This window comes from Manacus candei, unplaced genomic scaffold (genome assembly GCF_025592945.1).
Source record: "Manacus candei isolate 608988 ecotype Guabito, Panama unplaced genomic scaffold, ASM2559294v1 h1tg000062l, whole genome shotgun sequence".
NCBI classification, from domain to species: domain Eukaryota; kingdom Metazoa; phylum Chordata; class Aves; order Passeriformes; family Pipridae; genus Manacus; species Manacus candei.
The window spans coordinates 3499251-3521368 of NW_026138110.1; the positions used below are offsets into that span (position 1 = coordinate 3499251).

General features: G+C 52.5%; 2 protein-coding genes across 12 annotated transcripts in view; both read left to right on the forward strand.

The window, feature by feature from the left end:
- The first annotated feature begins 1069 nt into the window (after window positions 1-1069).
- On the forward strand, window positions 1070-10973 carry LOC127478809 (uncharacterized). The gene is made up of 10 exons (XM_051804983.1): window positions 1070-1124; window positions 1382-1498; window positions 1968-2230; window positions 6519-6650; window positions 7165-7276; window positions 7597-7726; window positions 9505-9609; window positions 9734-9808; window positions 9909-10040; window positions 10569-10973. The coding sequence occupies exons 2-9, from the start codon at window positions 1461-1463 to the stop codon at window positions 9960-9962; spliced, it is 909 nt and encodes a 302-aa protein (XP_051660943.1). The 5' UTR covers window positions 1070-1124; window positions 1382-1460; the 3' UTR covers window positions 9963-10040; window positions 10569-10973.
- Window positions 10974-17488: 6515 nt separating this feature from the next.
- The window catches only part of LOC127478808 (uncharacterized), a 44600-nt gene continuing 39970 nt past the window's right edge, over window positions 17489-22118 (forward strand). For 7 of the 11 annotated variants that reach the window (XR_007907360.1, XR_007907359.1, XM_051804981.1 and 4 more), the window contains exon 1: window positions 17489-17859. Coding sequence is in view for 5 of the 11 variants with exons in the window: in XM_051804981.1 (XP_051660941.1) it covers window positions 17506-17859 (354 nt within the window). In the remaining 6 variants the exon portion in view is untranslated. Of the gene's footprint in view, window positions 17860-18323; window positions 18449-20719; window positions 20919-22118 lie in introns of those variants that run through there. The other 4 variants (XR_007907362.1, XR_007907361.1, XR_007907357.1 and 1 more) reach the window with 3 other exon arrangements.

A 22118-nucleotide genomic window follows, 5' to 3' on the forward strand; every position in this document is an offset into this window, starting at 1 on the left:
CGGGGTGGGGGGGGGGGCGCATGCGCAGTCGTTGGCAAGACGCCGGCGATCACGTGGTAAGTAAGGGCAGGCAGGAGAGGGACCGGCGACGCATGCGCAGTGGCTCTCGTGCCGGTGCAGCGCGCCCTGCTCGAGTTAAGGGCCGGTTCCGGCGGCAGGGCGGGACTCGCGGCCTCCCGTCTGTCCCGGGGTGTGCGGGGGGGGAATAACGTGAATTTCTCCTGATTTTAATTCTCTTGGGCTCTTGTCCTCATTTTAATTTTTTTAAGGCTCTTGTCCTGATTTTAATTCTCTTGGTTCAAACCATTTCCTAATAAGTCAGTTTTAATGAAGTGTTTTCCAGTCCCTTTGGATTCCTGAGATGATTTTAAAATGATGGCTTTAGCAATCAACTAAATCGCAGATGTTGTTTTTGAGAGGAAATGATGCCAAAGAAATGCAGAGAGAGAGCATGGAATCATCCTGGGATCCTGGAGTGGTTTGGGTTGGAAAGGATCTCAGGGATCATCTCCTTCCACCCCCTGCCACAGGCAGGGACACCTTCTAATAGACCTCCAGCCTGGCCTTGGCCACTTGCAGGGATGGGGCAGCCACAACTTCTCTGTGCCAGGCCACCTCCCCACCCTCCCAGGGAAGAATGTCTCCCTTCTGTGCAATCTTTCCCTTTCTTCTCTGCAGGAAGTGGGCTGGGACAAGGGAATTGGCTCCCACGAGGCCGAGGATCAGAGCGGGCTGTGCACAGGGGACAACTTCCACTTCCGAACGGGGAAGGGCCCCTTCGTGCCCACCCCTGGCAAACTGGGACAGAGTAACATCTGCCTGCAGCTGGCTGGAGTTCCCGTTGGCTCTGGGCTTTCAGCCCGCCGGGGCTGCGGCGGGAGCCGCGCGGAGGGAACGGGGGCCGGGGCCGCGCCGAGGGCCGGGGCCGGGCTGAGCGGGCGGGGCGGGGCCGCAGGGCCAGGCGGGCTGGGATTGGGCGGAGGCGCTCGAGTGCTGATTGGGCAGCGCTGCCGGCCCGCGGTATAAAGGGCCGGCGGGGCAGGTGGGGGCGGTTGTGTGTGGGGGCTGAGGGTGTGGCCCCGCTGCTGCCCGGGCTGCGGAGGGGAGAGCGCCTTGGCCGCTGGGTTTGTGCACCGGGGCAGCCGGGGGCGTTTAGGGGCGCCTTGTGCTGGGCGGCGGGGCCCGGGTAAGCCCCTTACCTGCCGGGTGCCCCCGGGGGGAGCCGTGGCATGGCTGTGGGTCCTGTGCTCTCTGGGTGTCTGAGGGTTTGCTTTGGGATCCCAAACCCTTTCCCCGTGCAGGGTTATGAGGCAAAGACTGCTTTAACTTGGTTTTTTGGTGCTGCGTTAATGCTTTTTGCTCGTTCTGTGTCCATTTGCAGCCTCGCTCGTGGTTTCCCCTGGTGTGGAGGCGAGTTGTGCTTCCTGCTGGGAGAGAGAACGGCCTTGGGAAGCTGCTCCATGAGCCACAGCTGTGCCGAGCCCGGCAGTCTGTCCAGGTAAGAGCAGGGCTTCTACTGCCCGTGAGGAGCTGGGTTTGCTGTTGGAAGATAGAATGTGCCTATGCCTTTAAATGCAAGGACAGGCAGAAGCCGGGAGGGACCCTGAGCAGGTTTGGTGGCATGACAGCAGTTTGAAAAGACCTTGACTGTGGGAGAAATGTCCAGGAAAACGATTCCTTTTTTGCAGGGAGGCAGTTTGCGAGGACAGGGGGGTTGCTGTGCTCTCTAGCAAAACTACTGACCTTGGGATGTCTAGGGTGGGGAGATGTTGGCCACGTGTGGGCTGGAGCAAAGGTGTGTGGGTGCCTGTGTGTGACAGCCGTGGGTGTGCAGGAAGGGGGGTTCTGGTGCCATTGGAGCTGCCAGGGAGCCAAAAGGGGCACGGTTGTCTGAAAAAGGCAAAAAGTCTCAGTCTCTGTTGACACGTGTACCAAAGGAGATGCAAATTTTCCCTTTCTCGTTGCAGACTTCGCAAAGCTCCCCAGGAAAGGAAGCTTTATATTCCTCCCCAGCTTTATGCTAAAGGTTTCCTTCCTCCTGTCTCAGCACCCTTTCTGCTGTTGGGAGAGCACGAGGTGGATGGAGAGGATCCCCAGGCATCTGCAGGCACAAGGGACTCATACAACTGCGATTTTCCTACAGCCCTCGTGAAAGGGACTTCCAGGATACTCTTGGGAATGTACCAGCTCTCCTACTGGAGCTTTTCTATGGAATATTTGAACACAAAGGGTAAAACTAAAGTCAGGTCTGTTCTGGAGTATGTTACACTTGTGCAAAACTCCTTTCTTCTGTTTATTTTCTGTTCTGAAAAGCACAGTCTGGGGTTCCTGGGCACTTCCTATTGAGTGATTCCATGAAAATAATTTTGTACTAAAAGGGGAAAGGAGCTGTCTGTGGGAGGTCAGGTATTGATGATAAAAGCTTTATACTTTTCAGTCAAATAAGCCTTAAAATATCTCACAGTGTATAGGAATGCCTGGCTTCTAAAAGTCACCAGCTGAGTCTTAGAGGCTCCTTTGAAGAGCTGTTTTCAGGCAGGCAAATTGCCCCCCAGGAGGGACTCTGTGCCTGCTCTCCCGTGGCTCCAAGGGATCTCTGGCCCTTCACGCCGGCACCGAGATTTTCTCGGGAAGGGCCTCAGATCCCCGGACCAGTCTGGGACACAGGCAAGATCCCCCTGCAGTTTAGGACCAAATTGGCCCCTGGAGGGACAGTGCTGTTGGTGCCCCCCGGGTTGGGGCACCCCGAGGACTCCAGCGCGCACCGAAAGGATTATTCGGGGAGATCCTCGGGGTGCCCGGCCCTGGGGAGCTCAAAGCAAGGTCCCTGCCATGGATTCAGGCATTGCTGAGAGTATCCCAGGGGTCCCTGTCCCTGCTAGACATGGAGCTCTCTAATGGGCTGTAATTGGGTTCTAAAAGTGGTGCTCCAAGTGCCAAACAAGTGTGGGATTGGGATTAAGAAATGAGCAGTGAGGGTCCAATTGGCTGTTTTCTCTGGAATGTGACTGTGAGAGCTGCAGGAGTGCCAGGTGCGTGTTCCAGTCCCCAGCATTTGGTTTGCACATGTCCTGGTCAGACACAGGTCCAACTTGCTCAGTCCTTAACCCAAGAGAGGGAGAATGAAGGACTGGCACTGTTAAGGTGATTGGTGTGAGAGGGGTTAAACTGGGAAAACATTGGGGAATTCCTCAGTTGGTCTGTTTGCCAAACTCACCCAAACCTGTGCTAGGAAGAGATGGACTGGAAAAGTTGAGGCAGAAATGCAATTGAAACTGGGGAAATTGAAACTGTAATTGCTGAAACTAAATGTGTCCAAGCAGCAGCACTTGTTGTGCAGGGAATAACTCCTGTCAGCAGCAAGGCCCCGACTGAAGTGGCAGCTGCAGTTGTTCCTGTGGTGTGGGCCAGTGGAGCTGCAGGAGAGTGGAAGAGGGCAGAACCTGTAGGTATTACCCCTGATGTGGGATCTCTCCTGGTAAGTCCAAGCCAGTATCCTTTAAAATCAGAATGCCAGCTTGGATTGGTTGCAGGAACAGCTGAATTTGCTCCTCCTGGTTTGCTTGTAGGATGTGAATGCCAGAATCTGCCAAGAAAACCAATGACCAAGGGGATTGATTAGTGCAGGACCTGAGAGAACCCCCTGAAATGACAACCTGGAGGAGTTTCCAGTATTGGATTTAAAAGATGGCCTTTGCTGCATCTCCTTGAGCAAGGAAAGCCAAGAAAGCTTTGCTTTTGCAGGAGAAAATGGGGCAAGCAGGCAGGAAGAAAAGCCCCGTGACTCCTCCCTGAGCCCCAGACAGCCCATGAACTGCCTTGCTGGGAATGGTGGGACGGGCTGGACTCTGCATTGCTCCCTCTGGATGTGTGGTAAGACTGTTATGGCAACTTTTTGAATAGATGGTGCAAGGGCAGCCTTTAAGCAACTGAAGCATTCCCTGAGGAGAGCTCTGGGTCTGCCAGATGTGTCAGAACTGTTGGAAGCATCTTTGGTGGGGAGGGTAAACAAAGGACAAGGTGTACAGGGACCCCCCTGAGAAGGGACTTTGAGTTTATGGCATCCCTGATGGTGAACTTTGTGGGCTGTTCCCCCTGTGGGGCAGGTGATAGTCCCTGCTGGAGTGATGGGAAAAATGGTTAAAAGGGAGCCCCAAAAGCTGGAAATCCTCCTGGAGACTCCTGGCAAAGAGAGTTTGCTGCGTTCCCCCTGACAGAAGGACAGTGATAGCTTTTGAGTGCTGGAAGATCCTTTTTATAGATAGCCTTGAGTTTGTCCTTGTTGCACCAGTAGGCCTTATCAGAGTCCCCATATTCCAAGGGATAGACATATTGAAATTTAAAATATTCTTCCTAACCCTTTGTTGGCTTGAGGCTCTCCCCTCAGGAACTGCAGGAACTCCTGGTGCCGCCTGGGCCGATGGATTGGACGCCCCAGCCCCTCCGTTCCTGCCCGGCCACTGGGGCCGTGTCCAGTGGTGGCACTGCCAGCCCTGCAGGTGAAGTGGGAAGGGCCTTTGCAGGTCTTGTGGGTCACATTTATAGCAGGTAAAGTTGCAGTAAAAGGACCTGGGGTCTGTTATTCTTGAGTGAAGGAGGTTCCTTTTGATTGGTGAGCAGGACAAAGTGGATCCTTCAGAGTTCCCATCCGTGTTTGTGTCTCAGCCTGTGTTAGGATTCAGGGCTGTAGCTGTTGTTGTCACTGAGGAGTCAAAGTGTGCTTTAAATAATGAGACCCTGGCCTGATGGCCCAGTGTTAAGAAAAAAGGGGGAATGATGTCTGAGTGTTGAGATGTAACAAGGGCTAATCCTTTTTGCAGTGGGATGGAGCCTGGAAAGTGCACAGAGCTGAGCCCAGGGATTGAAAGGGACCAAGCAAGGGAGGTGAAGAAAGAAGGAAGAAGGGAAGTGAGGCAGCAGGCAAGCAGCACCAAGTTGCTGTGTAAGCAGGTGAGTTGTGTTGAGGTTCCTCAGGCAGGCACTGAGGACTTGGAGGGCTCCAGACAGAGCAGACCTGGGAAGGCCGTCGGTGAAGCACCTTGGAAACCTTCTAAGGGTAGGTGTGTATGGTGATAAGTGTTGGGATTGTCCTGAATGTGGAACAGGAATGCAGGGAAGGAAAATGAACCCTCCTGTAATGCTGACCCCTCCCATCAGCTGCAGTGGAGACACCTGTGTGTGCCCTTTGGGAGCGGATTGCCAGGACCCCCGTGGGGCTGGGATCATGGCAGGGTGTTGTAAGCAAGGAATGCCTGGCTTCTAAAAGTCACCAGCTGAGTCTTAGAGGCTCCTTTGAAGAGCTGTTTTCAGGCAGGCAAATTGCCCCCCAGGAGGGACTCTGTGCCTGCTCTCCCGTGGCTCCAAGGGATCTCTGGCCCTTCACGCCGGCACCGAGATTTTCTCGGGAAGGGCCTCAGATCCCCGGACCAGTCTGGGACACAGGCAAGATCCCCCTGCATTTTGGGACCAAATTGGGCTCCTGGAGGGACAGTGCTGTTGGTGCCCCCCGGGTTGGGGCACCCCGAGGACTCCAGCGCGCACCGAAAGGATTATTCGGGGAGATCCTCGGGGTGCCCGGCCCTGGGGAGCTCAAAGCAAGGTCCCTGCCATGGATTCAGGCATTGCTGAGAGTATCCCAGGGGTCCCTGTCCCTGCTAGACATGGAGCTCTCTAATGGGCTGTAATTGGGTTCTAAAAGTGGTGCTCCAAGTGCCAAACAAGTGTGGGATTGGGATTAAGAAATGAGCAGTGAGGGTCCAATGGGCTGTTTTCTCTGGGATGTGACTGTGAGAGCTGCAGGAGTGCCAGGTGTGTGTTCCAGTCCCCAGCATTTGGTTTGCACATGTCCTGGTCAGACACAAGTACAATTTCCTCAGTCCTGAACACAGCAGAATGAGAATTATGGACTGGCAGTGTTAAGGTGATTGGTGTGAGAGGGGTCAAACTGGGAAAACATTGGGGAATTCCTCAGTTTGTGTTTTTGCCAAACTCACCCAAACCTGTGCTAGGAAGTGATGGGCTGGAAAAGTTGAGGCAGAAATGGAATTGAAAACTGGGACTGTTGACACTGTAATTGCTGAAACTAAATGTGTCCAAGCAGCAGCTCTTGTTGTGCAGGGAATAACTCCTGTCAGCAGCAAGGCCCCCACTGAAGTGGCAGCTGCAGTTGTTCCTGTTGTCTGGGCCAGTGGAGCTGCAGGAGAGTGGAAGAGGGCAGAACCTGTAGGTATTACCCCTGATGTGGGATCTCTATGGGTAAGGCCAAGCCAGTATCCTTTAAAATCAGAATGCCAGACTGGATTGGTTGCAGGAACAGCTAAATTGGCTCCTCCTGGTTTGCTTGTAGAAGGTGAATGCCAGAACCTGCCAAGAAAACCAGTGGACAAGATGATTGATTAGTGCAGGACCTGAGAGAAGCACCTTGAATGACAACCTTGAGGAGTTTCCAGTATTGGATTTAAAAGATGGCCTTTGCATCTCCTTGAGCAAGGAAAGCCAAGAAAGCTTTGCTTTTGCAGGAGAAAATGGGGCAAGCGGGCAGGAAGAAGAGAAGCCCCGTGACTCCTCCCTGAGCCCCAGACAGCCCATGAACTGCCTTGCTGGGAATGGTGGGACGGCCTGGACTCTGCATTGCTCCCTCTGGATGTGTGGTAAGACTGTTATGGCAACTTTTTGAATAGATGGTGCAAGGGCAGCTTTTAAGCAGCTGAAGCATTCCCTGAGGAGAGCTCTGGGTCTGCCAGATGTGTCAGAACTGTTGGAAGCATCTTTGGTGGGGAGGGCAAACAAAGGCCAAGGTGTGCAGTGACCCCCCTGAGAAGGGACTTTGAGTTAATGGCATCCCTGATGGTGAACTTTGTGGGCTGTTCCCCCTGTGGGGCATGTGATAGTCCCTGCTGGAGTGATGGGAAAAATGGTTAAAAGGGAGTCCCAAAAGCTGGAAATCCTCCTCGAGGCTCTTGGCAAAGAGAGTTTGCTGAGTTCCCCCTGACAGAAGGACAGTGATAGCTTTTGAGTGCTGGTAGATCCTTTGAGTAGATAGCCTTGAGTGTGTCCTTGTTGCCCCAGTAGGCCTTGTCCACCTCCCCATCTCCCAGGAGATATACATATTAAAGTTTCAAATGCTCTTCCTAATCCTTTGTTGGCTTGAGGCTCTCCCCTCAGGAACTGCAGGAACTCCTGGTGCCGCCTGGGCCGATGGATTGGACGCCCCAGCCCCTCCGTTCCTGCCCAGCCACTGGGGCCGTGTCCAGTGGTGGCACTGCCAGCCCTGCAGGTGAAGTGGGAAGGGCCTTTGCAGGTCTTGTGGGTCACATTTATAGCAGGTAAAGTTGCAGTAAAAGGACCTGGGGTCTGTTATTCTTGAGTGAAGGAGGTTCCTTTTGATTGGTGAGCAGGACAAAGTGGATCCTTCAGAGTTCCCATCCGTGTTTGTGTCTCAGCCTGTGTTAGGATTCAGGGCTGTAGCTGTTGTTGTCACTGAGGAGTCAAAGTGTGCTTTAAATAATGAGACCCTGGCCTGATGGCCCAGTGTTAAGAAAAAGGGGGAATGATGTCTGAGCGTTGAGATGTAACAAGGGCTAATCCTTTTTGCAGTGGGATGGAGCCTGGAAAGTGCACAGAGCTGAGCCCAGGGATTGAAAGGGACCAAGCAAGGGAGGTGAAGAAAGAAGGAAGAAGGGAAGTGAGGCAGCAGGCAAGCAGCACCAAGTTGCTGTGTAAGCAGGTGAGTTGTGTTGAGGATCCTCAGGCAGGCACTGAGGACTTGGAGGGCTCCAGACAGAGCAGACCTGGGAAGGCCGTCGGTGAAGCCCCTCAGAAACCTGAAGCCCCTGGGCCTTTTGGGGAGCCTGAGCTATTGCAGCCCTGGGGATGGCTTTGGTTTCCTTCTCTCCTCAGAGTAAAACTCTGTGGGGGAGTCTGTGATCTCCCTGATTTTTGTGTCATAACTGAAACTTGGAAGGAAGTTGACCTTGTGTAGTTTCCCAACTGACTTGGCCGGGTTGAACCAGCAGTGCCAGATTGTTGTAGTGTGCAGGGTGTTGTTTGTGTCTGAGCAGTTTGGGGTTGATTTGCCAAGGGGAGCCATGGAATGTTATGGTGTTTTTGTCCCAATATTTGGAGGCAGTGCCCTGGATGAGTTGATTTCTGCCTCACTCCCTGATATCTGAGTTAGGAGATGTACCAAGAACTGGTAGTTTTTGCAGTGGGATGTTCCCTAGAAAGTGCATGGAGCTGAGCCAAGGAACTTAAAGGGACTGAGCAAGCAAAGTCAAGAAAGAATGAAGAAGGGAACTGAGGCAGCAGCCAAGCAGCACCAAGCTCCTCTACAACCAGGTGAGTTGTCTTGAAGTTGATAAGGTGGTCACTGAGAACTTTGGGGTCTGCAGGCACAGGTGACCACCAGAGACCCCTGATGGAGCCCCTCAGAGAACTTATAAGGGTTTGTGTAGATGGGAACAGGTGTTGGGAGTGTCCTGAATGTGCAACAGGAATGCAGGGAAGGAAAATGAACCCTCCTGTCATGCTGACCCCTCCCATCAGCTGCAGTGGAGACCCCTCCGTGTGCCCTTTGGGAGAGGATTGCCAGGACCCCCGTGGGGCTGGGATCATGGCAGGGTGTTGTAAGCAAGGAATGCCTGGCTTCTAAAAGTCACCAGCTGAGTCTTTGAGGCTCCTTTGAAGAGCTGTTTTCAGGCAGGCAAATTGCCCCCCAGGAGGGACTCTGTGCCTGCTCTCCCGTGGCTCCAAGGGATCTCTGGCCCTTCACGCCGGCACCGAGATTTTCTCGGGAAGGGCCTCAGATCCCCGGACCAGTCTGGGACACAGGCAAGATCCCCCTGCATTTTGGGACCAAATTGGGCTCCTGGAGGGACAGTGCTGTTGGTGCCCCCCGGGTTGGGGCACCCCGAGGACTCCAGCGCGCACCGAAAGGATTATTCGGGGAGATCCTCGGGGTGCCCGGCCCTGGGGAGCTCAAAGCAAGGTCCCTGCCATGGATTCAGGCATTGCTGAGAGTATCCCAGGGGTCCCTGTCCCTGCTAGACATGGAGCTCTCTAATGGGCTGTAATTGGGTTCTAAAAGTGGTGCTCCAAGTGCCAAACAAGTGTGGGATTGGGATTAAGAAATGAGCAGTGAGGGTCCAATGGGCTGTTTTCTCTGGAATGTGACTGTGAGAGCTGCAGGAGTGCCAGGTGTGTGTTCCAGTCCCCAGCATTTGGTTTGCACATGTCCTGGTCAGACACAAGTACAATTTCCTCAGTCCTGAACACAGCAGAATGAGAATTATGGACTGGCAGTGTTAAGGTGATTGGTGTGAGAGGGGTCAAACTGGGAAAACATTGGGGAATTCCTCAGTTTGTGTTTTTGCCAAACTCACCCAAACCTGTGCTAGGAAGTGATGGGCTGGAAAAGTTGAGGCAGAAATGGAATTGAAAACTGGGGCTGTTGACACTGTAATTGCTGAAACTAAATGTGTCCAAGCAGCAGCTCTTGTTGTGCAGGGAATAACTCCTGTCAGCAGCAAGGCCCCGACTGAAGTGGCAGCTGCAGTTGTTCCTGTGGTGTGGGCCAGTGGAGCTGCAGGAGAGTGGAAGAGGGCAGAACCTGTAGGTATTACCCCTGATGTGGGATCTCTATGGGTAAGGCCAAACCAGTATCCTTTAAAATCAGAATGCCAGCTTGGATTGGTTGCAGGAACAGCTGAATTTGCTCCTCCTGGTTTGCTTGTAGAAGGTGAATGCCAGAATCTGCCAAGAAAACCAATGGCCAAGGGGATTGATTAGTGCAGGACCTGAGAGAACCCCTGTAAGTGACAACCTGGAGGAGTTTCCAGTATTGGATTTATAAGATGGCCTTTGCTGCATCTCCTTGAGCAAGGAAAGCCAAGAAAGCTTTGCTTTTGCAGGAGAAAATGGGAAAAGCAGGCAGGAAGAAGAGAAGCCCCGTGACTCCTCCCTGAGTCCCAGACAGCCCATGAACTGCCTTGCTGGGAATGGTGGGACGGGCTTGACTCTGCATTGCTCCCTCGGGATGTGTGGTAAGACTGTTATGGCAACTTTTCCAACAGCCTGAAAGCATTTGCTGCCTTGGCTAGATGGTGCAAGGGCAGCCTTTAAGCAGCTGAAGCATTCCCTGAGGAGATCTCTGGGTCTGCCAGATGTGTCAGAACTGTTGGAAGCATCTTTGGTGGGGAGGGCAAACAAAGGCCAAGGTGTGCAGTGACCCCCCTGAGAAGGGACTTTCAGTTAATGGCATCCCTGATGGTGAACTTTGTGGGCTGTTCCCCCTGTAGGGCAGGTGATAGTCCCTGCTGGAGTGATGGGAAAAATGGTTAAAAGGGAGCCCCAAAAGCTGGAAATCCTCCTGGAGACTCCTGGCAAAGAGAGTTTGCTGAGTTCCCCCTGACAGAAGGACAGTGATAGCTTTTGAGTGCTGGTAGATCCTTTTAATAGATAGCCTTGAGTGCGTCCTTTTTGCACCCTTAGGACTTATCAAAGTCCCCATATTCCAGGAGATAGACACATTGAAGTTTCAAATGCTCTTCCTAACCCTTTGTTGGCTTGAGGCTCTCCCCTCAGGAACTGCAGGAACTCCTGGTGCCGCCTGGGCCGATGGATTGGACGCCCCAGCCCCTCCGTTCCTGCCCAGCCACTGGGGCCGTGTCCAGTGGTGGCACTGCCAGCCCTGCAGGTGAAGTGGGAAGGGCCTTTGCAGGTCTTGTGGGTCACATTTATAGCAGGTAAAGTTGCAGTAAAAGGACCTGGGGTCTGTTATTCTTGAGTGAAGGAGGTTCCTTTTGATTGGTGAGCAGGACAAAGTGGATCCTTCAGAGTTCCCATCCGTGTTTGTGTCTCAGCCTGTGTTAGGATTCAGGGCTGTAGCTGTTGTTGTCACTGAGCAGTCAAAGTGTGCTTTAAATAATGAGACCCTGGCCTGATGGCCCAGTGTTAAGAAAAAAGGGGGAATGATGTCTGAGCGTTGAGATGTAACAAGGGCTAATCCTTTTTGCAGTGGGATGGAGCCTGGAAAGTGCACAGAGCTGAGCCCAGGGATTGAAAGGGACCAAGCAAGGGAGGTGAAGAAAGAAGGAAGAAGGGAAGTGAGGCAGCAGGCAAGCAGCACCAAGTTGCTGTGTAAGCAGGTGAGTTGTGTTGAGGATCCTCAGGCAGGCACTGAGGACTTGGAGGGCTCCAGACAGAGCAGACCTGGGAAGGCCGTCGGTGAAGCCCCTTGGAAACCTTCTAAGGGTAGTTGTGTATGGTGATAAGTGTTGGGAAATGTCCTGAATGTGGAACAGGAATGCAGGGAAGGAAAATGAGCCCTCCTGTCATGCTGACCCCTCCCATCAGCTGCAGTGGAGACCCCTCCGTGTGCCCTTTGGGAGCGGATTGCCAGGGCACCTGGAGGGCTGGGATCATGGCAGGGTGTTGTAAGCAAGGAATGCCTGGCTTCTAAAAGTCACCAGCTGAGTCTTTGAGGCTCCTTTGAAGAGCTGTTTTCAGGCAGGCAAATTGCCCCCCAGGAGGGACTCTGTGCCTGCTCTCCCGTGGCTCCAAGGGATCTCTGGCCCTTCACGCCGGCACCGAGATTTTCTCGGGAAGGGCCTCAGATCCCCGGACCAGTCTGGGACACAGGCAAGATCCCCCTGCATTTTGGGACCAAATTGGGCTCCTGGAGGGACAGTGCTGTTGGTGCCCCCCGGGTTGGGGCACCCCGAGGACTCCAGCGCGCACCGAAAGGATTATTCGGGGAGATCCTCGGGGTGCCCGGCCCTGGGGAGCTCAAAGCAAGGTCCCTGCCATGGATTCAGGCATTGCTGAGAGTATCCCAGGGGTCCCTGTCCCTGCTAGACATGGAGCTCTCTAATGGGCTGTAATTGGGTTCTAAAAGTGGTGCTCCAAGTGCCAAACAAGTGTGGGATTGGGATTAAGAAATGAGCAGTGAGGGTCCAATGGGCTGTTTTCTCTGGAATGTGACTGTGAGAGCTGCAGGAGTGCCAGGTGTGTGTTCCAGTCCCCAGCATTTGGTTTGCACATGTCCTGGTCAGACACAAGTACAATTTCCTCAGTCCTTAACCCAAGAGAGGGAGAATGAAGGACTGGCAGTGTTAAGGTGATTGGTGTGAGAGGGGTTAAACTGGGAAAACACTGGGGAATTCCTGAGTCTCTCTCTTTGCCAAACTCACCCAAACCTGTGCTAGGAAGAGATGGACTGGAGTCTCTGATCCCCTGGGCAGTTGTTTTGCATGATCTGGCAGCCTCTGGGATTAGACTGGCCTGGGCAGACAGGGAGCAGTTTGTCCTGTGGAGCTGGGCTGGGTTTGTTGAGGATGCCTTGGGAGGCAGGGCTGGAGAGGCTCCTCTGTTGGCTGTAGTGGTGGAAGGTTGTAGCAGCAGGGCTGGAGCCTTCGCCCTCCTGCTCCCCCCGTGAGCCCCGACGGGCCCGTGCCCTTGGCAATGGAGGGCCCCCCATTGCTGAGTCAGCGGTTCCGGGGGCCAGGAGGGATGGGATCAGGATGCCGAGCTCCGCCCAGGGCCAGGGCTGCCAGTGTTCAACCATGCAGGGAACTGAAAGCACAGTGAGATGGAGGCCAAGCTGCAGCACAGGGATGGGTGAGAAAAGACCCTGGTCCTCAGGTGGAGCTTTGAATTCCCTGGAAAAATGGATCCTGTCAGATGGATCAGGCCCTTGTGGGTGCTGGAGCAGAGGCCTCTGTCATTTATGGTCACCCTGAAAGGTTGCAAGGACAGCAAGTTCTGACTGCAGGATGAGGTGGCAAACAAAGTGAAGTGGTCCAGAGAAAAGCTGAGGCTAAAATTGGTCCTGTGCCAGAGCAGCCTCGTGCAGTGCTTGTTGCTGTCCCTGAGTGTCCCATTGCAGTGGATATTTCCAAGGGTGCCTTGTGCTGGGGAGCACTGGGGCAGTTCCCTTTCCCTGGGCAGGGCAGGCAGGGCACGTTTCCCCCCTCGAGGGTGGCTCCACAGTCCCCCCCTGTGCCCTGGGAGCGTGGCAGAACACCTGGACCCACTGTCCTTGCCAGAGAGGGCACAAGGGATGGTTGGATGGGGGAGGGAATGGCTCAGGGAGTACAAGCACCATTACAATGAGTAGGGCAGCACCTGGAAAGGAAGGGGGGAGTTAATCCAGACAAAATCCAAGCACCTGCCCAAGCTGTGATATTTTTAGGAACTCAGTGGTGCTGTGGTCCCCAGGAAGTATTGCCCAGGACTAGGCAGGAGACTTCAGGCTCTGTCACCCCCAGAGCAAGTGTCCAGGGGCAGGCAGTGGGGAGGCAGCTCTGTTGTTGAGGATGGGGTTATTTTCTCTGCTTTATTTTGTCTCCAGAGATGTTCTTCCCGTTAATCCAAACTGACTCCATCTCCTAACTCTCTGAAGAGGTTTTCTGCTTTTTGTGGGAGAGTAAGGTTTGGGTTCTAACTATAGAAGAGCCAACAAAATAAAGGCTTTGTGGCAAACAAATGGTGTCTCCCAAACTCTTTGTACTTCAAATAGATGCCTTTATTCTTAGTTTTTTCTTATTGGTATTCTCAAGGTACTTAATACTCTGTCTACAGTTATTTATTTTGGCTTCTCTTTTTTATTTGTTACAGAGTTGATGTGACTGACTTCTTTTTGAAATGCAGCAGTGCTCTCAAGGATATTTCCCCCCCACTCCTGGGCTTGTGCAGGGCTGTTGAGTCCGTGTGTGCCACTGTTCTTGTCCCAGGGGGACCGAGTGACATTTGGAACCAAACCTGGGGACTTGAACTCTAGGAATGTTTCTGTGTCTTTGAATTTTAAATTGCACATGAAGCAGAAATATGTTTGTGTTTTCCAGGTTATATTGTCATGAAAATAGAAATGCATCATTGGATCTTACTCCTCTGAGGGCAAACCACCAGACTGATCATTTCTTAGTCCATCAGACCCAGTGCCAGGAACTCAGAGGGCTGTTTGTGTGCAAATGTGCTGAGTGGTGGTGGCCCCCGTGAGACTGTGACCAGCTGGAAATGTGTGTGTGTGTGTGTGCAGAGCTGGGCTGGATCCCTTGGGATTTGGCTCCCAGATCCCCCCCAGCCTTCAGGAAAAGCAGAGGCCACCGAACCCTGAGGGAAGGGAGTCCCATTTGCAGAAGGGTTTGTAGATTGGGGAAAAGCTCTCCAGAACAAAGCCTGTGTTCCAAACCCCTTCAGGCCAAAGTCAAGGAGCACAAACCCTGGAGTCATCAAGTTATGAAGTTTGGTTCAAACCATTTCCTAATAAGTCAGTTTTAATGAAGTGTTAAAAGGAGAACTTAAATAAGGGTAATTTCTGACGGAGAATAATGGGAAGAAGTGGTTTAAGTTCCCTAAACATGTTTTATATCAGTCCATGGTTATTTAATTGAGCATTGTTTGGAATTTTTCTTTTTGCATTCGTTCCTGGTGTGCTTTTCTCTAAGGGATGTTTGGAGGTCTTTTTGATTGGTTGAAGGTTTTTAATGTCAGTGCTGGATTGGGGTGGACAGTCATTGTAACATGATTTAGAGTTCGATGCATTTTATTCTGTGTGCCCTGTTTGATGTCTCGTGTTCAGCGAGTGACTGGTCAGAGTTTGGCCCAAGCCTTTGTTTTTCAGGTGAAAAACCCGAAGGGGGAATTGTAGTTGCAGCTTTGCCCTTGAGCTGCAGCTGGAGCCTGGCCAAAGAACAAGGCAAAGCTCCCTGGGGAAGGAAAGGGGAGCCAGAGAAGAAAAGCAGCTGCAGCCAGAAAGGTGGGTTTGGGCGGGAGAAGAGGGGCTGTGACCCAGCAAGGGGCTCTGGAGGGCTCTGGGGTCTCTGTAGGGGCTCTGGGGTCTCTGTAGGGGCTCTGGGGTCTCTGTAGGGGCTCTGGGGTCTCTGTAGGGGCTCTGGGGTCCCTCTAATGGCTCTGGGGTCCCTGTAATGGCTCTGGGGTCTCTGTAGGGGCTCTGGGGTCCCTCTCCTGGCTCGGGGTCCCTCTCCCTGCCGGCACAGGAGCTGCTGCCGCCCCAGCAAGAGGCAGAGGAGTCGCTGCCCAGAAGCAAGAACTCACTGAGAGCTGAACTGGGGCCGTGTGGGCAGGGCCAGAGGGGAGCAAAGGAAGGGATTTGTTCCTAATAAAAGAAATAAAGTTTGGGTCATTTGTTGGGGAGATTTGTGTCAGTTTCTGATCATTTTTGGGGGTGATTGGGCTGACTTTTGGGTCATTTCTGGGGGAGATTTGGGTGAGTCTTGGTATCACTGTTTTGGGGTTTTGGGGTCAGTTTCTGGTCATATTTGGGGCTGATTTTGTATCATTTTGGGTCAGTTTTGGGGGGGTTTCTTGCATTTTTAGGTCAGGTTTTGGGCCAATTTGGAGTTAGTTTTTGAGGTGATTTGGGCCTGTTTTGTGTCAGTTCTGGATCAATTTTTGGGGTGAATTGGATCAGTTTTTGTGTCATTTTTTGGGGAGATTTGGGTGAGTTCTGGGTCATTTTTGGGGAGATTTGAATCAGTTTCTGGTAGTTTTCTGGGGAGACTTGGGTGAGTTCAGGGTCTCTCCTGATTGTAACTCTTTCAGATTCCTCTACTGATTTTAATTTTTTCAGGCTCCTCTCCTGATTTTAATTTTTTTAGGCTCCTCTCCTGGTTTTAATTTTTTCAGGCTCCTCTCCTGATTTTAATTTTTTCAGGCTCCTCTCCTGATTTTTATTGAATTAGTCCCTTCTCCTGATTTTTATTTTTTCAGGCTCCTCTCCTGATTTTAATTTTTTCAGGCTCCTTTCCTGATTTTAATTTTTTCAGGCTCCTCTCCTGATTTTAATTTTTTTAGGCTTCTCTCCTGATTTTAATTTTTTTAGTCTTTTCTCCTGATTTTAATATTTTTAGGCTCTTCTCCTGATTTTAATATTTTCAGGCTCTTCTCCTGATTTTAATTTTTTTAAGGCTCCTCTCCTGATTTTTATTGTTCTAGTCCCCTCTCCTGATTTTAATTTTTTCAGGCTCCTTTCCTGATTTTAATTTTTTAGACTCCTCTCCTGATTTTTATTGTATTAGTCCCCTGTCGTGATTTTAATTTTTTCAGGCTCCTCTCCTGATTTTAATTCTTTTAGGCTCCTCTCCTGATTTTAAAATTTTAGGCTTCTCTCCTGATTTTAATTTTTTCAGGCTCCTCTCCTGATTTTCATTTTTTTATGTTCCTCTCCTGATTTTTATTGTATTAGTCCCCTCTCCTGATTTTAATTTTTTCAGGCTCCTCTCGTGATTCTAATTTTTTCAGGCTCCTCTCCTGATTTTAATTTATTAGGCTCTTCTCCTGATTCTAATTTTTTTAGGCTCCTCTCCTGATTTTTATTTTTTTCAGGCTTCTCTGCTCATTTTAATTTTTTTAGGCTCTTCTCCTGATTTTAATTCTCTTAGGCTCTTTCCTGATTTTTATTTTTTAGGCTCTCTCCCCTCTCCCGATTTTCAGTTTAAGGCTTTTCTCCTGATTTTAATTTTTTTAGGCTCTTCCTCTAATTTTTTTTTTTTAAGGTTCTTCTCCTGATTTTAATTTTTTTTGGCTCTTCTCCTGATTTTAATTTTTTTAGGCTCTTCCTCTAATTTTTTTTTTTTTAAGGTTCTTCTCCTGATTTTAATTTTTTTTGGCTCTTCTCCTGATTTTAATTTTTTTCGGCTCTTCTCTTGATTTTAATTCTCTTAGGTTCCTCTCCTGATTTTAATTCTCTTGGGCTCTCCTCCTGATTTTTATATTTTTAGACTCTTCTCCTGATTTTCATTTTTTTATGCTCTTCCCCTGATTGTCATTTTTTTTTTAGGCTCTTCTCCTGATTTTAATTCTCTTAGGAGAAGAGCCTAGAGAATTAAAACCAGGAGAAGAGCCTAATTACACAAGTAAATTTTCAAACCACTCAGCAATTACAAGCCAATTATCCGATTTCCCAAAAGAACTACACGAAGAAATACGGTTATAAAACAAAAAAAAATGCCATAAGTAAAAAATCGCATAGCAACACTGCCCCCTGGTGACAGAGAAAAGGAATTGCACATATATTTGATAGGCAATGCTGCCACCTGCTGACGGAAAACAGGAACTGCATTGAAAAAATTTTGAACAGCGCATGCGCAGTCGTTGGCAAAACGCCGGCGATCACGTGGTAAGTAAGGGCAGGCAGGAGAGGGACCGGCGACGCATGCGCAGTGGCTCTCGTGCCGCCGCAGCGCTCCCTGCTCGAGTTAAGGGCCGGTTCTGGCGGCAGGGCGGGACTCGCGGTCTCCCGTCTGTCTCGGGGTGTGTGTGGGGGGAATAACGTGAAGATTTCTTGGGGTGAAAGCGCAGAAATTAGCGAGGAGGGACGCTAATTTGGGTAAAGTCGGTCACCGGAAGTAGTGAGCGACCGGAAGTCCTCCAAGGCCCCGGCCCGGAAGTTCGCCAAGCCCACAGTAAAGATGGCGCCGCCAGGACCGGAACGACCACAGTAAAGATGGCGGCGAAACACCCCCTCTCCTTAGAGAGGCGTTTATCATGCTGCCTGACCTCCGCCCCGACCCGGACCCCCGCCCCGCGCCCGCAGCGCCGTCTCGCCGCGCCGCTTCCCGCTGTGGGGACGGGGCGGGGTGCTCGGCGGCACCGGGCGCGGGCGGCAGGTTCGCGGGCGGCGGCAGGCACCGGTGCGGGCAGCCCCCTCTTGGGGCCGCTGCGCAGGCGCGGGACCCCAGGCAGTCACCGCCCGCCCGCCCCGCCCCGCTCCGCTCCGCTCCCGGTCGGTCCCGCCGTGCCCCGGAGATGCTGTTGGGGCTGCGCCGCCGCCTCCCCCCCCCCGGAAGCGACCCACGGCGGCAGATCCGACGTCGGGCTCTGCAGGAGATCGTCGCCGGGGTAAGCGGGGGCCCGGCGGGGGGGCGGCGGCGGCAGCTCTTCTGCCGCGGCCAGCGGGGCCTGCAGGCAGGGGAAGCGACAGGCAGGTTTCTCCCCTCTGCGGAGACACTCGCACCTGCGTGCCGCCGCCAGGAGAAGGGGCGGCGAGAGCGGCAGGCGGCAGGGCCGGGCTCGGATGTGCCCTGGCATCGCACCCCCCCCGCGGGGAGGGTCTGTGCCGCCCGGCGGTCGGGGCGGGCCGGGAAGCGGCGCCTGCGCAGAGCGAGGCGTTGGCCGGGCCGGGCCTGAAGCGCTCGGGGCCGCCGGGCAGGGCAGTGGCGGCGACCGGCCGGGGCGGGGGGTGCGGGGTAAGAGCAGGTTTTAGGGAAGAAACGCCTGTGGTGAGTAATCAGAAGAGAAGGGTGAAAGCCAAGGGCCTTTGACTTCTCCGGTGCACTTAATTTTCTTGTTCTCCTCTCTTTCAGGACAGGGAAAATCGTTGACTTGGGTCCAGCAATGCCGTATGTGTTGGGGTGTGAGCAGCCAAAGGCAACAGGCTCCAGCCCCACCGACCGGCGCTGGGGGCACCTGGTGCAGCCCGTGGGGTGAGGTAAGTCAGAGGGACACGTTTCTCTCCTCCTGCCTGTTGGCATTTGCTCCCTGGGCACTGGCTCTGTTTCCACTGCAGGTTGGTCCTTGCCGTGCTGGGAAGGGTGGAGAGGAAGGGGTGAAGGGCTGGGTGAGCGTGGGGTCCCCGAGCTGTGGGGTTGGGCTGTGCTGAGAGGGGCAGGTGGGTCCCCGTTGGTGAGCCCGAGCCTTGGCTTGGGGGTTCAGGAGCCCGGGGGGCCGAGCTGGGGGCTGTTTGCAGCTCTGCCAGGGCTGGGGCTGACACAGCGCTGGGGGAGAGCCTGGAGCTGGGCTGGGCCGGGGGACAGACGCAGGGGAGCTGGGGGAGGGTTTGGGACTCCCTGGGGGAAAAGGAGGGATGGATGGGCTGGATGGAGCCACAGGCACACTTGTCCAGGGTGCTGGGATCCGGGTCAAACTCCAGTTCCCCTCGTGTCCAGGGATGCAGGGGCTGAGGGATTGGATTTCCCTGGGGGATTGCAGGAATGAGAGGAAACATGGTGCCAGAGCAGGCTGTGCTTGCCTCTGAGGACAGAGAGCCTGTGGGCTGAGGTGAGATTGCTGTGAGTGTTGGGATGAGCATTCCAGCGAACAGGGAGCTTGGAATTCCAGGTGCTGATGGAACCATCGCCTAGAGGTGTGTTTAGTTTGTGTCTGTGGGAGCTGAGATTCGGGCTGGAGAGCTGTTGCTGGGAACAAAGGGTGGAGAAAACCTGCTCCACGCATGTGTAAGGAAGGATGGAGTAGCAGGGAAGGGGAGTATTTCTATACAGTATCAATATTCTCCATGTGGGATGGAGCAGCAATGGGGGTGGTTGGGTTTGGCCTGGGCCGGTCAGGATCTGCCATAAACAACCCACCAGACCCCGAACCCTCACTGGACATGTCCAGCCCCTCAGCAGAAACCCAAGTTGTTCATTTGTTACAGAGGAAAAATGATTGGTAATTGCTTCTGATCTGTGGAGAATTCCCTTTGGAATGGTCAAACAGAGAGCGTATCAAGGCAGGCAGAGCATTTCTTTTGGCTCTTTTTTTTTTTTTCTGGTTTGTCATTTTCTGTTTGGCTTCAATGCATTTTGTGTGCTCCTGTTCAGGAAGCAGCGTATTTTTACCTTGAAATTCAGGGTGGGTTTGTTTGTTTGTTTAGGATTTTTTTCTTTCCCAGTTGAATCAGGCCTAGTCCAGTGTTGTCCTACAGGACTGCTTTGGTGCTGGGTCAGAGAGAGAGAAGGGGAATGACTTTTCATTCTCTTCCAAGCACAAGTGGAAGGTTGTCTTGTCCCTCCCCAAAGCACTGCAGGCACATGGGAGTAGCTCAGTGCTGGCCCAGTTCTCTGAGAAACACCCGTGGGGGAGAGGTTTAAGTCTTAATGACAACACTCTGGTCTCTTGATGGCAAAGACTGGGTCCTCCAGTCCCAGCCTGATGAGGGAGAACAGGAACCTCTATTCTTCATGGCAAACCTTCTGTTACTCCTTGTGCAGTCTTTTCTTTCTGTTGTATGTGTTACTGTCCAGAATCTCTCCGAGGAAAGCTGTTACAAATTTAGAGGTAGGACTGGAATTTGGGGCTGTTCCCTACAAACTCCTGCAAAGCCTGAAGGACCGGGCTGATGACTGCTCTTAACAAAGGTGGTTTATTAATATTCCGTCAGATTTCCCTCAGCTCTGGGCAGGACAGGCAAGGGTTAGGGTGGGGAATTGTGCAAGCAAGACTTGTTATTTCTCCTGTGTGTGTGTCAGTTTGGCAGGGCTGGGAGAAGGAGGACTCGTGTGGGCACCTCCAGAGACAGCGGGAACGGGAGCGTGCTGCGGAGGAGGGAAATTCCAGGGGGTGGGTGCCGAGAAATTTGTCCTTCCCTCGCCCTGTGCTCTGCACTTAGCAGTGGGTCAAGTGCAGAAGTTTCCTGGGGACCCTGGGAAATGATGCCGGGTCTGCCAAGAAAAGTGGGGCCAAAGGAGCAGGACCTGACTCTGCCAGCGTGGGAGAAACAAGGGACGGGTCATCCTCTGCCTCCAGGAGGGAGGGCAGCAGGAACGGCCACGGACTAAAGCACTGAAGTGCCGTTCCCCAGGGAGCCCCTGCCCAGACCTGAACTTGCTTCTGCACTTGCTGTCCCTTTCCCAGCGGAGCCGAAGCATCGGGTGCAGCTGCCGGGGGGATGGAGCTGCCAAGGACAAGCTGGGAGGGTGTTTGCGAGGGAAGGGGGTAGAAGGAGCTCTTGATGTGCTTTGTTTACTTCTTCATCCCACAGAATTGCCACGAGAGGAAATACTTCAGAGGGGCTTCCCTCCAGATAAGGCCTGAAGATGCCAGGAGGTTTCAGCCGGGAGGAAAGGAGCTGTGGAAGAAAAGCAGCCTAAAAACAGCCAGTGGGGATCATCAGGTTTTCCAGCCAAGAAGAACAAGGAGAGAGATGAGGGAATCGGGTTCCAATTCCTAATGCTTTGGTGGGTGCAGGAATGATTTCTGTGTGTTTTCCAGTCCCTTTGGATTCCTGAGATGATTTTAAAATGATGGCTTTAGCAATCAACTAAATCGCAGATGTTGTTTTTGAGAGGAAATGATGCCAAAGAAATGCAGAGTTTTGGGGATGATTTGGGTCAGTTTTTGGGGTCAGTTTGGGGTCGTTGTTTGGGGTGATTTGGGTCAGCTTTTGGGATGATTGGGGTCAGTTTTGGGTCAGCTTTTGGGATGATTGGGGTCAGGTTTTGGGGTCAGTTTTGGGTCAGCTTTTGGGATGATTTGGGTCGGTTTTGGGTCAATTTTTGGGGAGCACTGGGTGTTACTGGGGGTTGTTGAGGAGCACTGGGTGTTACTGGGGTGTACTGGGGAGCACTGGGTGTTACTGAGGGTTGTTGGGGAGCACTGGGAGAGAAAATGAAAAATAAAGAGAATAAAAAATAAACGAAGTAAAGAAGGAAATATAAAAAAGAAAATTTAAAAAAAAAGGCAAAAAAACTAAAAAGGAAATAAAATGAAAATGAAATAAAAGAGAGAAAAAAAAAAAAAGAAACCCCTTCTTGGGCCCCCCGTTTCCTCTCCTCCCCCCCCCCGAACCGTAAATTGCGGGGTCATCACCCCTAAAATGTGAGAAGGGGACCCCGAAATGTGGGTGAGGGAACCCCAGGGAGCCGGAAAAGTGGAGGGGGAGCCGCAGTAAGAAAGCGAAGCCGGGCGGTCGGGCGGCGGGGTGGGGGGGTGGGGGGGGCGCATGCGCAGTCGTTGGCAAGACGCCGGCGATCACGTGGTAAGTAAGGGCAGGCAGGAGAGGGACCGGCGACGCATGCGCAGTGGCTCTCGTGCCGGTGCAGCGCTCCCTGCTCGAGTTAAGGGCCGGTTCCGGCGGCAGGGCGGGACTCGCAGCCTCCCGTCTGTCCCGGGGTGTGTGTGGGGGGAATAACGTGAATTTCTCCTGATTTTAATTCTCTTGGGCTCTTGTCCTCATTTTAATTTTTTGAAGGCTCTTGTCCTGATTTTAATTTTTTGAAGGCTCTAGTCCTGATTTTAATTTTTTGAAGGCTCTTGTCCTGATTTTAATTTTTTTAAGGCTCTTCTCCTAAATTTAATTTTTTTAAGGCTCTTCTCCTGATTTTAATTCTCTTGGTTCAAACCATTTCCTAATAAGTCAGTTTTAATGAAGTGTTAAAAGG

What these genes read in the sequence shown, in the direction of transcription:
- LOC127478809 (XM_051804983.1), top strand. Translation starts at nt 1,461, where the DNA reads ATGAGCCACAGCTGTGCCGAGCCCGGCAGTCTGTCCAG. An exon ending in TTGCTCCCTCTGGATGTGTG is followed by an intron (nt 6,651 to 7,164) that starts GTAAGACTGTTA and finishes CTCTCCCCTCAG; the next exon opens with GAACTGCAGGAACTCCTGGT. An exon ending in AGTGGAAGAGGGCAGAACCT is followed by an intron (nt 9,610 to 9,733) that starts GTAGGTATTACC and finishes GTTTGCTTGTAG; the next exon opens with AAGGTGAATGCCAGAATCTG.